This window comes from Leiobunum rupestre, chromosome 2 (assembly GCF_980474605.1).
Source record: "Leiobunum rupestre chromosome 2, qqLeiRupe1.1.hap1, whole genome shotgun sequence".
Taxonomy (NCBI): Eukaryota; Metazoa; Arthropoda; class Arachnida; order Opiliones; family Sclerosomatidae; genus Leiobunum; species Leiobunum rupestre.
The window spans coordinates 41,460,055-41,477,970 of NC_143385.1; the positions used below are offsets into that span (position 1 = coordinate 41,460,055).

The window sequence follows — 17,916 nt, forward strand, 5'->3', positions numbered from 1 at the left end:
ACTTGAATAGTTCCGCTCTAATTCGTCTCGTTAGCGCACAAAGAAGTTCTTTCTGTTTCCAAGTATTTCCTCGCGAGGACGAACCTCCCAAGAAGTGGTCGTTTTTGGACTTGAATTTAAACGCGTTCCCGAAATCTCGTTAATTACTCAATTTCAACGGGTTGTGAGTACTGAGTAGCGTACTTAAACGCGTACGTCAACATTTCACATGATCACATCCAACTTTGATGAAATCTTTCAGTACGCGCTTAGTACGTTGTTGAAATTATTTAAAACGTTAATAAGGCTAAGAGGAATTGAAATTTGAAGGTGCGATTGCACGATGATTTTAGTTGGATTAGTAGAATCCTACTACCTTTCATCCTAAGACGAAATAGTAGTAATATTACCAATTGGAAAGTACCTACTATAATCATTAACAGGAATCCATACCTCTACTTGGAATGCTTTTCGCGGCAGATTTTCGTCTCGATGTGGCTGACTGTTTTTTTAACGTCACTATCTTAACTTAACAAACAACAACGTGAGAGGGGAGCGCGCGCAAAGGGGATTTTTTATCTCGTAGGTGGAGCCAAAGCCGTCAGAGTGATCTTACCATACGCGATACGGCAGGATAAGCATTCCAAGTAGAGTTATGGATTCTTGTCATTAAACTTCAGTGCTTCCACTCTGTGGTCGAGATTTTCGCCTATTATAGGGGAAATTTTACCAGTTTTCGCCGGTCTTTTAGTCGATTTTCGCCGCCGTTTTCGCCACAATTTCACCCCCAATTTCACCCCATAGATTTAATTTAATTTCCTTTATTGCTACTGCATATGTTTCTTCTCTTTATTTTCAAGCTTAGATTTAGGCAATATATTTATTTTTTACAAAAGGAAACTATTTGTTTTTTAAATAAAAAAAACATTTCACCGTTTTCGTCGCTTTTTTGCCTTCTCGCCGGTTTTAAAATTTCTGGTGCTCACCAAGACAGTTTTCGCCGCAAAGTGGAAACACTGTTAAACTTCCAACGTGAATCATAAACTGGTGATGGTTTTAAATCCCCCTCTTTAACAGGGGGGAAATCTCAACCGTGGTACTTCAAGTAGAAATGCATTCTTGCTATGTTATATGCAACCTTTTCATTCCAAACAGATAAAAAATTTATATTTTAAATATATTTCAAATTGACTGTCATTTCTGAAACCACATGGATATATTTTCTACGAATTATAAATAAAATAAAATAAATCAGCTAGGCTAATAATCAAGGCACCACCCTAGGCCCAAGTCATCAAGCGACTTTGATTGCCTTTGAATTCGGGTGGTTAAATTGCGTAGTAGGGTAATGGCAAACCCTACATATCAACACTCCCTGGATCATGAAGGTCTTGTAGCTGCTATTCTTGTAATTCTATTTGTATCTGCCTTGATTCCGCTTTCCATAGTGTTAAACTGTTGTTGAAGAATGCTTTTGTATGGTGATAAGTCAGAAATGAACATCGAATGTTGAAAACCATGTAAATGCATTTTTATCCCGTTAAAAAAAGTTCTTTTGAAAATTTACTAGAAATAAATTTGCGGGTTTTATAAACCAAAATATCGAATAAATGATAATCGTTTTCGTAATAGAGAGTGTTAACTACTGTTAAAATTAATTGTTAATTTAAATAACAAAAATTATATATATTTAATAAGAATTTAAAGTACTATACTTTAGTAATTAAATAATAACTTTTAAAAAAAGTTTATTTTTCATAAACTTTATAGTGTCGTCATCTACCTCAAACATTATTAAATCGGAAGGTACCTCCGGTGGATTTCGCCCCTTTTTGCATATTTCCCTGTAGGCAATATGCGAATGCGTCTATAATCAGCGGATAAATGATAATTTTCAGTAAATTTGCGCTCGTTCAAAGCCTTAGCACTCATCTGTTATGTCACGCGAATTTTCGATTCCGCGTGAATTTGCCCTCATCCTAACAAAAACACTTTGACCGGTCACCGAAGATCGATGGTCATTGCTGACCATTCGATTGTCTTCCTTGCGCAATTTCGCGACCTTAATGCGCGCTGTCGAGGTCGAATTGTCGATCGAATTTGAGAAACCCAATGGTTTAACGTTTTATTGTGGCTTTGCACGATCCCCTTCGCGTTGTCATAACAGAGCAATTTATTCATCGTTTATAACGTTATTATTTATACCCTAAAACTGGTTCGGGGCTTGTAAAAAAACTGTAAATAAAGAGGGCTATAAGTCGCACGATGACTTGGCCCTCGAATACCATATCATTGTAACAATAGGAATAAAATTAAAATTAAATTAAAATGAATTTGACATACGAGTATTAGTAAGTTCTTACAGATATCCAAATGGGTAGTCTATAAAAAAATGGTGATTACGACCTTCAAAATGGCGATTTCGACCTTCAAAATTGTGATCTCAAAAAATTATAAAATCTTAATATAAAAAATAATGAATATAAACATTGCGATCTCGATCTCTAAAAAGCGATCCTAATAATAATAATCATATATTTTATTTTTTCTTACGTTGAAGTTTGTTAAAATATTTCCCATGGTTAAGTTAAAAACTATACATAAAAGTAAAAACAATCCATAAACTTCTGGATTTTTATCAGCTTAGCAGACGACAATAAGATTATCGAGTTGAGAGTTACAGAAAGCCTGTGACGTTGACAGAAAAAACTTGTTAATTGTTTCGATGACCAACTTGGAATGTGAATGACAACTTACTAGGGAGAAAAAGTCCAATAAATACATATTATCAAAAGAAACATAATATTTATAAATAATATAAATACAATTATGAAATTAAATTATCTTAAGATGGAAGGTTACTTGTACCAGAAGTATATAATAGACGTGTTGGAGATAAGTATTCATCTCCACATAGTGCTAATGCTATTCACATGAAACATGAACCTTCGCAGGTTCCCATTGATTTTTCAAAATAACAAATTCTTTTAGCAGATTACCGTCTCAATATAATTCAGGGTTGCCAAACGTCAGGGAAATCAGGGAAAAGTCAGGGAATTTAAAAAGGGGCCTAAAAAGCCAGGGACTTTTAAGAATTTGTAAAAAGTCAGGGAATTCGATTTTATATTGACACTTTTGAAGGTAATTTTACTCTAGATCTAGGACTAATTCTATGATTATCATCAAGAATGTATTGAAGTTACTAAGAATATTTCAGCATAGCATTAACCCCTGGTATCATCCTCACAGCTTTTGTGGAGAAAGTTCGTCTGCATTTAAGGGGCATTCAAAGTCATACCATATAGGAAACTTGAATGGGAAAGCAAACGAATTTAAGTTACAAAGGCTGCGACGATGGGAATCAGAATCCTGTAGTCCAATATTCTTAGTAACTTCAATACATTCTTGTTATCATTTATTTCCTTGAAAGTTTTCAACATTGCAATAACCTTTTTACAGAAATATTAGTTCATTTAAATTTATTAACATCTGAAAAAGTAAAGTATAAAATAGAAATTTTGACCTTAAAAAGTCAGGGAAAATCTCTTAAAATGGTCAGGGAAAACAGGGAATAATCAGGAAATTTGAATCTGAAAATTTTGTTGCAACCCTGTAATTAAATATGTCGTCCCTATATAAAATTTGAAGAGTACCTTGAAACAACTCGCCGAAAGCATGTTTATTTATTAAAAATGTTTTTCTTAATATTTGCAAATTTTTATTTATTTCTGTGTATTTGTAATTGCAGATTTACACTGACTGGGCGAACCATTACCTGGAACGTGGCCGTTCGAAGCGGTACATCCAAGATCTTCAAAATGACGTCAGCGATGGCGTGCTTCTGGCTGACGTCATAGAAGCTGTCAGTAAGTACCGAATCATTTTTAGAGAATTTTTCGTTTAGGTACAGCTAACCTTTGGTCTAAGAGCTAACTAAATACGATTAATTTTCGGCACTCTAGAGAAATCTGGTGTTCATTTACGGGAAAAATATCAATTCTACCATAAGTCTATAATATTGTTCCATAAGTTTGTCACTCCAGGGAATATTTTACTGAGAACTAGTAACGGAGTGACGTCATCACAAGATGAAAATCTCCCCCAGCAAGTGGCGAAGCCCGTAATGCAGTCTGATTCGTGAAAAGCTCTCAGTAAACCCTTTGCATGTGAAGAATGGGAAGTGTCACACTTATGTATAAATATTATACATTTCTGATACTACTGATAGATTTTTTTAAATTTCATATGAATCTCGTTATGTGAATAATATCAATAGTGCTGATGTATTTTTTAAATTTAAACCCAAACTCTTTGTGTTAAAAATATCAATAATATTGATCGAATTTTTAAATATCCGAAAAAAAACTCTTTATATTAATATTAACAAATTATTGATCGATTTTTTAGAATCAGAAATCAATCTCATCATGTAAATATAATCCATATTACTAATAGATGTTTTAAATTTGAATTGATTAATATCAATATTACTGATAGTTGTTTTTAAATATTAAATCAATCTCCTTATGTGAATTATATCAATATTCTTACAGCTGATAAATTATTTTAAATTTTATATCACTCTCGTTATGTAAATAATATCAATATTACTGATAACGATTTAGATTTGAAATTCAAAAAAATTATCGGTAATATTGATATTATTTAAAACGATATTGATTTGATATTCAAAAAAATTATCGGTAATATTAATATTATATACAACGATATTGATTTGATATTCAAAAAAATTATCGGTAATATTAATATTATATACAACGATATTGATTTGATATTCAAAAAAATTATCGGTAATATTAATATTATATACAACGATATTGATTTTAAATTCAAAAAATTATGTAAATTATATCATTATTACTGATAGATTTTCTAAATTTTAAATTAATCTCATTATATAAATTAAATCAATACTACTGATAGAATTTTGAATATTCTTGGTATTTTGAAATGGGAAAATTTAATTTAATTTTAAAACTCTAGATTAATGATAATCTAGCAATTGGAAATTTATCGGGTTAAAGTAAAACAAAAATAAACTTGGAACGTTAATTGATACTTACTGTTTCATAAGCGTTCTTATCTTGCTTCGCTTCAGTACTTATGATTTCATTGAATTCTGAGAAGCTTTTGGAATAAATACGGTTTGCACGCCACATATCGGAGGTGACCATGTTCACATTCCTTTTTATCGCGGTTAATACGAAGGAACGGTCGTGAATGTCACTTCTAAATCAAATGGAGTTATAAATTTCCTGATATTTAAGATTATCTTTACGACTTCTTTATTTCATGACCTCACGCGCGGGTCGTAAATGTCCGACAAAGGTCACGAAACGCCGAAATGCAAACCTTAATCTGAAGCTATAGATCCCCCATTTTCGTACACCGCGGTGCCATCTATGGCATGACTCATGAACTGACAAAGGGAGCAAATTCGTTTAAAGGGTCACAAAATCGATTTAATTTCGGTAAAAACGCTTGAAAAATTATAAATTATCATTCGTGGGATCTGCTGTCATGAGGTACCGAAAGGGAAGTCCTACTTGAAATGTTGGGACGAATTTTTCAAATGATTCTGTGCTCCTTTAAGCAATATTATAAAAGATACAACTCGACCCTTCTATTCGTGGGCCTTTATGATTGTTTACGGTATTAGAAACATTTTAATTTTCGAGTATGTTGGCATCATTTAAATTAATTTATATGTTATTTAATTAATAATGATATTTAGTTTATAATATAATATAATTTAATTTATAATGATATTTAGTTTATAAAGATATTTAGTTAATAATGATATTTAGTTTATAATATAATATAATTTAATTTATAATGATATTTAGTTTATAAAGATATTTAGTTAATAATGATATTTAGTTTATAATGATATTTAGTTTATAATGATATTTAGTTTATAATGATATTTAGTTTATAATGATATTTAGTTTATAATGATATTTAGTTTATAATGATATTTAGTTTATAATGATATTTAGTTTATAATGATATTTAGTTTATAATGATATTTAGTTTATAATGATATTTAGTTTATAATGATATTTAGTTTATAATGATATTTAGTTTATAATGATATTTAGTTTATAATGATATTTAGTTTATAATGATATTTAGTTTATAATGATATTTAGTTTATAATGATATTTAGTTTATAATGATATTTAGTTTATAATGATATTTAGTTTATAATGATATTTAGTTTATAATGATATTTAGTTTATAATGATATTTAGTTTATAATGATATTTAGTTTATAATGATATTTAGTTTATAATGATATTTAGTTTATAATGATATTTAGTTTATAATGATATTTAGTTAATAATGATATTTAGTTTATAATGATATTTAGTTTATAATGTTATTTAGTTTCTAATGATATTTAGTTTATAATGTTATTTAGTTTCTAATGATATTTAGTTTATAATGATATTTAGTTTATAATGATATTTAGTTTATAATGTTATTTAGTTTCTAATGATATTTAGTTTATAATGATATTTAGTTTATAATGATATTTAGTTTATAATTATATTTAGTTTATAATTATATTTAGTTTAATAATCAGCTAGCTAGGCTAATACCCAAGGCACCACCTTAGGCCTAAGTCATCAAGTGAGTTTTGAAGCCATAATTTCAGGTGGCCGGGTTACAATGCGTAGGAGGGTGGTGGCAAGCCCTGCATGCCACGAAATCGAGCCAACAGCTCCCTACACTAACTATTACCGTTAACCTCGACAAGTTTTTAATGATATTTAGTTTTTAATGATATTTAGTTTATAATGATATTTAGTTTATAATGATATTTAGTTTATAATGATATTTAGTTTATAATGATATTTAGTTTATAATATAATATAGTTTATAATATAATATAGTTTATAATATAATATGAAATGAAATGAAATGAAATGCTTTTATTTAACGTGCACAACAACAGTTACTTATCGAACCAACAAGGCTGTACACACAGTGGCATAAAAATATCAATTATACCAATGGATTATTTGAGGCGTTTAAATATCTAGAAATGTATTCACTTGTATTAATGTAAAAAATTTAAATGTTCTCATATTTACAAGATTATCTATCTATCGAACCAGTGAATTGATGAAATAACAAATGTAACAAAAGAATATATGATGAGTCTAAAACATTTTGAGAGGTTTACATTTATATGAGGGTATAACTGAGTGATGAATAAAAATTCAATAATTTTAAAATTTCAGGGTAATTACAATAGAAATTACAAATTTACCACATATATAAGGATATTAAAATATTTAAAAAGGTTCACACCTCTATGAGTGTAGTACATAGGGCTTTGTTATTATTTATCAATTTTTAAATTTTCGTTACAAGGCCGTAAACAAAATGGGGGGAAATTAACCATTTTAACAATGAAATGTATACGTTTGGGAAAAAATTATATATCAACAATTTTCAAAATTTCAGAATATTTACAAGAGAATATATCTAAAGTGTCAGAAAAAAGGTTACACGTTTTCTGCATACGCGAAATCGGAGTTAATACCGGTTGATTAGAGAATGTAATTTTTTGACGCGTACTATGATTAGGCACGTGAAACATAAGTGAGCTAGTTAATCCCGCACATAGTGATTTCATAATGTTTTTTTTTAAGAACAGGAGTTCACGTTTGAGTGAAAACAGTTTTATGGTATCCATGCTCAAATGGTTTAATAAATATTCATATATATAAGGTAGTTTTTTTAGAAAATAGGTGTGGGGAAGCTCGACAAATTTCCTTTGTACATTTTCGACGTCCTGAAATAGGTATTCGGCACATCCACCCCATGACAGCATGCCGTAAGTTAGTTTTGACCGAACTAAAGACAAGTACAGAGTCTTAAAATATCTTATAGACTTCAGTATCCGGGATAAACGTAGAATTCCAAACAATAATCGTCTGGAGCGTCCAACTACATTTGAAATTTGTTTTCGGAAGTACAGACCTTCATCCAATAGAACACCAAGGTCCTTGAGAGTGGCAGTCCGTGGAATAGATTGGTTATTTAAATGATATGAGTGCAATGTGGTATTGACTTTCCTTGTAAACGTGATGACTAGACTTTTGGATTCATTGACTAATAAATTAATTGACGTGCACCAGTTAGCGATGCGATAGAGATCATCTTGTAAATGGTGGCAGTCCCGGACGGTCGTGATCACGTGGTATATTTTCGTATCGTCCGCAAACTGCTTAAGGTTAGATTTCTTGACGACAGTGTGTAGGTCATTGGCATATATGTTATACAGTAACGGTCCAAGAGAACTGCCTAGAGGGACCCCACAGGTAGTTGGAAAGGAAACATTCGTCAATACACCGTTACATTTTAGGATATTTATTCGGTTCTCTAGATAGTTAGCCACCCATACACAAGCGGGACCAACCAGGCCATATAGTTTTAATTTTGTTAGCAACAGTGGATGTGACACTCTGTCAAAGGCTTTTGACAGATCAATTGATAGTACATCAATTTGTCCTTGTTGAAACACTACCGGCATAACATCATTTAAAAACGAAACGTGGTTGGTCTCCACTGACCGCGATCGAATGAACCCGTGTTGGGAATCAGAGAAGTTGGGCTTAAACCAGTTGTACAAGATATCGTGCATTAGTTTATAATATAATATAATTTATAATATAATATAATTTATAATGACATTTAGTTAATAATGATATTTAGTTTATAATGATATTTAGTTTATAATGATATTTAGTTTATAATGATATTTAGTTGATAATGATATTTAGTTTATAATATAATATAATTTAATTTATAATAAAATTTATCTCACAATATAATTTAATTTAAAATCAAATTTATCTCACAATATAATTTAATTTATAATAAAATGTATCTCACAATATAATTTAATTTATAATAAAATGTATCTCACAATATAATTTAATTTATAATAAAATTTATCTCACAATATAATTTTTAATTTATAATAAAATTTAGCTCACAATATAATTTAATTTAAAATAAAACTTATCTCACAATATAATTTAATTTAAAATAAAACTTATCTCACAATATAATTTAATTTATAATAAAATGTATCTCACAATATAATTTAATTTATAATAAAATGTATCTCACAATATAATTTAATTTATAATAAAATTTATCTCACAATATAATTTAATTTATAATAAAATTTATCTCACAATATAATTTAATTTATAATAAAATTTATCTCGCAATATAATTTAATTTAAAATAAAACTTATCTCACAATATAATTTAATTTATAATAAAATTTATCTCACAATATAATTTAATTTATAATAAAATTTATCTCACAATATAATTTATTTCAAAATATAATTTAATTCAAAATATAATTTAATTCAAAAATATAATTTCATTAATAATGTTATTTAATTAATAATCTTATTTAATTAATAATGTTTCTTAATTAATAATGTTATTTAATTATTAATATTATTTAATTATATAATTAAATAAATAATGTTATTTAGTTAATAATATAATTGTATTAATATAATTTTATTAATAATATCATTTTATTAATACGGTAAATTCAGAAGCTAATGACTTACATTAAACGGTAATTTTTATTTATTTTTCTGCGTTGCGTAATTTGTGAAGCCCCTCCCCTTTATGGTGCCCCTGTTTGGTGGCTGAAGGACAATCTCCACCTTTAATCACCGCCAGGTGATGCGGAATTTCGGCAACAAAGTCGGTACTAGATATTCAAATTAGAATAGGCATGATAATGGGGGAATTAAATGAGTTTCTGAAACTAGAAACGCCAATAATAATATTCGTTTGATTTGCTTTGAAGTCGTAGGTCGCCCGTGCCATGGGAAATAACGGTATAATTGAATTGCATAATTCAGGAATATATTTCAAGCCGAGTTTCCATGACGACTACGTCCGACCTTTCTTGTAGATAATTCAGTGCTCTTTGAGTTTGTAATTGCTCGTATAAAATCAATGGGAACGAAGATTTTACCTAGAGCCTTTTACATTTAGAGTACACTCAAAAGGGACTTTTAGCGAGCGTCGTTTTATTTAACCTATTGTTTTTGAATTCAGTCGCCATTTTGGAAAATGGCAGATTAAATATAAAAGTTCCTTACGTGACTATTGTCGTTATTTTTATCTCATTATTTTAACATTTTCTGTGTTCGTTGCCCACGCTCAGTAGATGAGATTTATTATTTTTGGTTTAACTCAGTCGCCATCTTGCAAAATGGCCGAATCAACACTTTCTGACACTAATAAGGCCGTTATTTTTATCCCAGTAGATGACGGATCGGTATTTCATCTAGTTATTTATATTGGATACACGAAGAATTAAAAACGTCGTTTGAACAAAACTAATAGAAGCGCTATGTGTGGTTATGAGTTTTTTCGAATTACAATTATTTATTTCTTCGTGTGCCCGGGTGTACCGCAAATTTTATTTCTTTGCATACTTTTATTTCTACAAGGCTCGGTACAAGGCCTAGTCGTTTTCAATGCAAACAAGTATTTACGCTTTTAAAAGGAATGCTTCTAGATAAATAAAAAATTGTCATAACTCTGCCTCGATTTGTTGAATTGGTACATTATAATTAACAGTATTTTAATTTAAATACTATAAATAAATTGCGTCGTCTTTGAAGTTGTGTAATGTTCACCAGACTCCCAACGTTGTTGTTTAAACTTCTAGAGTGCTCTGCTTAACCTCTCTAATTAGTAAATTTTAAATTTCCATTCTATCTCTGAATGGAATATCTCGCATCGGGCGTGTCTGGCTCAGGGCTGGACATAAGGCACTAGTCACGGCATTTGACTACTAAAATAAATCCTCTGATTACTGAAATTAATCGAAATCCGGGGATTCACTTGTCAATTTTACCCGAGGGGGTAGTCAGTTAAGAAATCTGGTGTACAAATAGTGTGAAATCGAATTAATTTTTTTTCCGGAAATCTAGAAATACAAGATAAATAATATTAGAAATCTCGAGAAATTCAAAGAAATATTAGAAATCTAGATAAATTAACGGAAATATTTTTTATATTTCTGGAAATCTAGAAATATCTTAAATATTTAAGAAATATCGGAAATATTGGGAATCAGAAATCTAGTGTACAATTGTTTTCTAAGAAGCTACCCCCTCGATTTGACTAGTGAAAAATTTACCCAAATATTCATAAAATATGGCGTATCATAAATTCGTCATTTATCAATCCCATTTCATTTAAAAAAATCACAAGATGCTTGTAGAAAATCAAGAGTCCCGAGAGTCCACTGCACCTCAGACAAGTTCTGATTCAGAATTTATCTCAAATTAATGCGTCATTTGATGATATTATAAATTAAAATATTTTAAACTAGGCGAAGACTAGTCGTGAAAAAAATGGGATCGGCCAAAGTCATCTATAACTCAAGTGATAATAAACTCCTATTTTAATTCTGACAGTTAAAGCAAAATATTCTTGTTTTATACCCTAGGGTTCGTACAGAACCTGGATATCCTGGAAAACCTGGAAAAGTCAGGGATCTGTAAAATGGAGGAAAAATGTCAGGGATAAGTCAGGGAATTAAATAAATTCGTAGAAAGTCAGGGATTTTAGTAAGTCAACCGAACCCCGCATTAACAAAGAACTTTTGACCTAAAATAATAATAAAATGTCCAAAAATATAACCAAAAAGGTCAGGGATATTGGCAAAAATTGGTCAGGAATAACCTGGAAAAGTCAGGGATTTGAGATCAGAAATTTTCGTTCGAACCCTGTACCCCCATTTTTACCCCCACTAGTCAGCGACTATTAAAATAAATTAAGATAGGATGTTCACTACTCAGGCTGACTACTAAAAAAATATCCTTATGTCCAACCCTAGTCTGGCCATAAGGCTGCCAAAGGCTTTTCGACTTTATCTGCCAGTTCGATAAAGAGCTTTCAATGCGATCTTCTTAAGCCTAAAGAGCTTTTGCTTTTCTTCCTGCGCCATATTTGCGGCGGAACAAGATCGCGAGAATCCGTTGAGGCGATCAACATTTTGGGGAAAACATTGACTATTTTTAGCCGAATTGCCCTGGAAGCAGCCTCTTATTGGAGAGAACCGCTTTCTGTGGAAGAAATATTTTTTCGTTTCATTCGAAATAAAATTCGAGGAAGGCTATTGTAGTAATCGTGAAATAATGTGCTTGTTTAGTTTCGTTTGCAGTCTTTTGTTTAGAGTAGAAGCTATCGAATCCAGGCGTTTTTTCGAAGTAGGCTAAACGATGGATAATGAGCACCCAACCAGTATACAAGAATTGTGGGCACCTTAAAAAATTACGGGTAAACTGTTTCCTACCAAACCTACCTAGCCTACTACCTAGATCAGCCACTGAAATGTTGCAAGATATGTTATCCAATAAGTCTCATCAAAATACGAGTATTAGCACGTGCTTGGACTTTTTCATAATTGATTTACTGACGACTTAAAAGTTTTAATTTAAAAAATAGACGCTTAGTTTTTAAATAAAACCATTCAACATTTTATTCGCTTGATACGTATGCACAAGTTCCGCTTTAATATTATTTTATAATTTTTCTACCGTTGAAGTTGGTTAAAATATTTACCATGGTTTAGTTTAAAAAGAAAGTACTCGTGCGGCAGTTTTATTTCAGTTATAAATAAATGTAAAAAATCAATAAACTGCTGGATTTTTATATGCTTAGCAGATGAAAAATTTGTCACCAAGTTCACTTTTTCAATTTTTTTTCACTTAATTCACTTTTTTAAACATTTGTCACCAAGTTCACTTTTTCAAAATTTTTTCACTAAATTCACTTTTTTAAACATTTGTCACCAAGTTCACTATTTCAAAAGTTGGTCACAAAATTCACTTTTTCAAAAATTTGGCAATAAATTCACTTTTTCAAAAGTTGGTCACTAAATTCACTTTTTCAAAAGTTGGTCACTAAATTCACTTTTTCAAAAATTTGTCACTAAATTCACTTTTTCAAAAATTTGTCACTTAATTCACTTTTTCAAAAATTTGTCAATAAATTCACTTTTTCAAAAATTTGTCACTTAATTCACTTTTTCAAAATTTGTCACTATTTATCACTTTTTTAGGATTTTTGTGTTTTTAAAAAATCTTTTCTTAACTATTTAAAAACCAAACTGAAATGAACTACGTGAGATTTAGCGAAAAAAATACATATTTTTTAAAAATTCTGAGCACTAGTTACTAATTCTGTAACTGGTTCATTTTGGCGCTGCAGCTGCGCTTGTAACGAGCCTGAACATTTAAATTCGTCTGCTTCTGTGTTTTCGAGCGCCAAAGCATTTTTTAACTTTTAACACCTTGGTTTTTCCTCTTTTTTAGTAACTTTTCAGTCACTTATTAAAAATGTTAGTCACTTAAATCACTAAATTTCGCTGTGTGACTCAGCAACCGGCCTGAGATTGCACCAAAGCTCTGAACATAAGTTCGCCGAAAATTAGTCCTAATTGATATACTTATTGCTATTATGTTACTTATGATATTATATATCCTCGATGGGGCGTATTTACATTGGAACAGGTGATCGGAACACCCTCCTCTACCTTATCTTTCGGAGCACGTGACTCAGCGTAATCCCGTGCACGCTCGAAATGGTGATCTCCGGGCCTTTGCCTGCCCGTGGTGGCTGCGCTAAGTGCTCCATTACTGCGCCCTTAAACCCCTATCCAAACTGGGTTCCTCAACTTCCCTCCCCGCCTATACTGTTACATCCTCGGGGTGAGATTCACTCTGATGGATTTAAGCCTTTGCGTAACCGACCCTCTGCGAACGCGAGCCGATTAGTCCCGAATAATCCGACGCTAGCGCCATCTCGTATCGAAATAAGCTACTAATGATCTAATTAAAATTCTACTAGGATTTATTAACGATTCAATTAAAATTCTACTAGGATTTATTAACGATTCAATTAAAATTCTACTAGGATTTATTAACGATTTAAATAAAATTCTACTAGGATTTATTAACGATTTAATTAAAATTCTACTAGGATTTATTAACGATTTAATTAAAATTCTACTAGGATTTATTAACGATTTAATTAAAATTCTACTAGGATTTATTAGCGATTTAATTAAAATTCTACTAGGATTTATTAACGATTTAATTAAAATTCTACTAGGATTTATTAACGATTTAATTAAAATTCTACTAGGATTTATTAGCGATTTAATTAAAATTCTACTAGGATTTATTAGCGATTTAATTAAAATTCTACTAGGATTTATTAACGATTTAATTAAAATTCTACTAGGATTTATTAACGATTTAATTAAAATTCCACGAGGATTAGGATTTAATAATGATTTAATTAAAATTCTACTGGGATTTATTAACGATTTAATTAAAATTCTACTAGGATTTATTAACGATTTAATTAAAATTCTACTAGGATTTATTAACGATTCAATTAAAATTCTACTAGGATTTATTAGCGATTTAATTAAAATTCTACTAGGATTTATTAGCGATTTAATTAAAATTCTACTAGGATTTATTAACGATTTAATTAAAATTCTACTAGGATTTATTAACGATTTAATTAAAATTCTACTAGGATTTATTAACGATTCAATTAAAATTCTACTAGGATTTATTAACGATTCAATTAAAATTCTACTAGGATTTATTAACGATTTAAATAAAATTCTACTAGGATTTATTAACGATTTAATTAAAATTCTACTAGGATTTATTAACGATTTAATTAAAATTCTACTAGGATTTATTAGCGATTTAATTAAAATTCTACTAGGATTTATTAACGATTTAATTAAAATTCCACGAGGATTAGGATTTAATAATGATTTAATTAAAATTCTACTAGGATTTATTAAAGATTTATTTTAAATTCTACTGGGATTTATTAACGATTTAATTAAAATTCTACTAGGATTTATTAGCGATTTAATTAAAATTCTACTAGGATTTATTAGCGATTTAATTAAAATTCTACTAGGATTTATTAGCGATTTAATTAAAATTCTACTAGGATTTATTAACGATTTAATTAAAATTCTACTAGGATTTATTAACGATTTAATTAAAATTCTACTAGGATTTATTAACGATTTAATTAAAATTCTACTAGGATTTATTAGCGATTTAATTAAAATTCTACTAGGATTTATTAGCGATTTAATTAAAATTCTACTAGGATTTATTAGCGATTTAATTAAAATTCTACTAGGATTTATTAACGATTTAATTAAAATTCTACTAGGATTTATTAACGATTTAATTAAAATTCTACTAGGATTTATTAACGATTCAATTAAAATTCTACTAGGATTTATTAACGATTCAATTAAAATTCTACTAGGATTTATTAACGATTTAATTAAAATTCTACTAGGATTTATTAACGATTTAATTAAAATTCTACTAGGATTTATTAACGATTTAATTAAAATTCTACTAGGATTTATTAGCGATTTAATTAAAATTCTACTAGGATTTATTAACGATTTAATTAAAATTCCACGAGGATTAGGATTTAATAATGATTTAATTAAAATTCTACTGGGATTTATTAACGATTTAATTAAAATTCTACTAGGATTTATTAACGATTTAATTAAAATTCTACTAGGATTTATTAGCGATTTAATTAAAATTCTACTAGGATTTATTAGCGATTTAATTAAAATTCTACTAGGATTTATTAGCGATTTAATTAAAATTCTACTAGGATTTATTAACGATTTAATTAAAATTCTACTAGGATTTATTAACGATTTAATTAAAATTCTACTAGGATTTATTAACGATTTAATTAAAATTCTACTAGGATTTATTAGCGATTTAATTAAAATTCTACTAGGATTTATTAGCGATTTAATTAAAATTCTACTAGGATTTATTAGCGATTTAATTAAAATTCTACTAGGATTTATTAACGATTTAATTAAAATTCTACTAGGATTTATTAACGATTTAATTAAAATTCTACTAGGATTTATTAACGATTTAATTAAAATTCCACGAGGATTAGGATTTAATAATGATTTAATTAAAATTCTACTGGGATTTATTAACGATTTAATTAAAATTCTACTAGGATTTATTAACGATTTAATTAAAATTCTACTAGGATTTATTAGCGATTTAATTAAAATTCTACTAGGATTTATTAACGATTTAATTAAAATTCTACTAGGATTTATTAGCGATTTAATTAAAATTCTACTAGGATTTATTAACGATTTAATTACAATTCTACTATGATTTATTAACGATTTAATTAAAATTCTACTAGGATTTATTAACGATTTAATTAAAATTCCACGAGGATTAGGATTTAATAATGATTTAATTAAAATTCTACTAGGATTTATTAAAGATTTATTTTAAATTCTACTGGGATTTATTAATGATTATATTAAAATTCTACTAGGATTTATTAATAATTTAATTAAAATTCTACTAGGATTTATTAATGATTTAATTAAAATTCTACTAGGATTTATTAATGATTTAATTAAAATTATTTTACATTTCGTTTCTGTTTATAATTATTCAGATTTGTTGTTTGGTTTATTGAGAGAAAATTGTTTAATTTATTAAATGTATTATTAACTCTAAATACACATTTACCTTTTACCTATTTCCCTCACTCGGCGATTTTTAGAAATTTGGTAAGTTGAGAATGTTGATCCAAGTTATACCTAAGTTAGCGCGCCCATAGATAAAGTGGTGTACACGTAACTAAATTAAATTCAACACGCCCCCAGTGGCCGAATGTTAAAGTTATCTTAACAACAATATAATTGTTATAAATATTTTCTTTTTGTACCATGGTTAAATTTAGTATGTTAAAAATCATTAATAAAAATCTGCTACTTCATGGTTTACATAAATTTAAATATAATAAATTAACAAATAGATTTGATTTATGATTTTTAACAATGTTATAATTAATAATATTAATGTGGAATTAATTTTAACAACAATGTAATTATTAATAAAATTTAAGGTTGATTTAACCTGAATACAAATGTAATAATTAATAATAGTTAATTTGCAATTAAACTTAATAACAATGTAATAATTAATAATAGTTAATGTGCAATTAAACTTAATAACAATGTAATAATTAATGATAGTTAATGTGCAATTAAACTTAATAACAATGTAATAATTAATGATAGTTAATGTGCAATTAAACTTAATAACAATGTAATAATTAATGATAGTTAATGTGCAATTAAACTTAATAACAATGTAATAATTAATGATAGTTAATGTGCAATTAAACTTAATAACAATGTAATAATTAATAATAGTTAATGTGGAATTAAACTTAATAACAATGTAATAATTAATAATAGTTAATGTGGAATTAAACTTAACAACAATATAATAATTATTAATAGTTAATGTGGAATTAAACTTAACAACAATAAAATAATTATTAATCGTGAATGTGAAATAAACCTTTCTAACAATGTAATAATTAATAATAATGGATGTGGAATTAACCTTAACAATGTAATAATTAGTGATAATGAATGTGGAATTAACTTTATTTAATTTTTTATTTTTAAGCTGGAGCAAAAGTGCCTGATATCAACCGAAAACCCAAAGGAACCACTCAAATGGTAAGTTCCTATTTCCGTTTTTTAAAGAAGTACATTCAATAGACGCTTAAATAAAACCTGTTCAGCGATTTGCCTAGAAGTAGGTATACACAGTACCAGGATATAATTGTAAAAGTGTTATCTTTTTCGCACTTTGGGGAATATTTTTCTGAGAGCTAATAACGGAGTGAATTCATGCCAAGAAGAAAATCTCCGCCTAGCGAGGCGCTGTCAAAGGCTACGAGTGACGCGTTAGCAAGCGGACTCAAAAC

At 28.5% G+C, this 17,916-nt stretch overlaps 1 protein-coding gene across 7 annotated transcripts in view; it reads left to right on the forward strand.

The window, feature by feature from the left end:
* Nucleotides 1-17,916, forward strand: part of sick (sickie) — a 363,513-nt gene that overhangs the window by 134,002 nt on the left and 211,595 nt on the right. For all 7 annotated transcript variants that reach the window (XM_090165613.1, XM_090165609.1, XM_090165611.1 and 4 more), the window contains exons 2-3: nt 3,728-3,845; nt 17,613-17,665. In XM_090165613.1, coding sequence (XP_090021739.1) covers nt 3,728-3,845; nt 17,613-17,665 — 171 coding nt within the window. The remainder of the gene's footprint in view (nt 1-3,727; nt 3,846-17,612; nt 17,666-17,916) is intronic.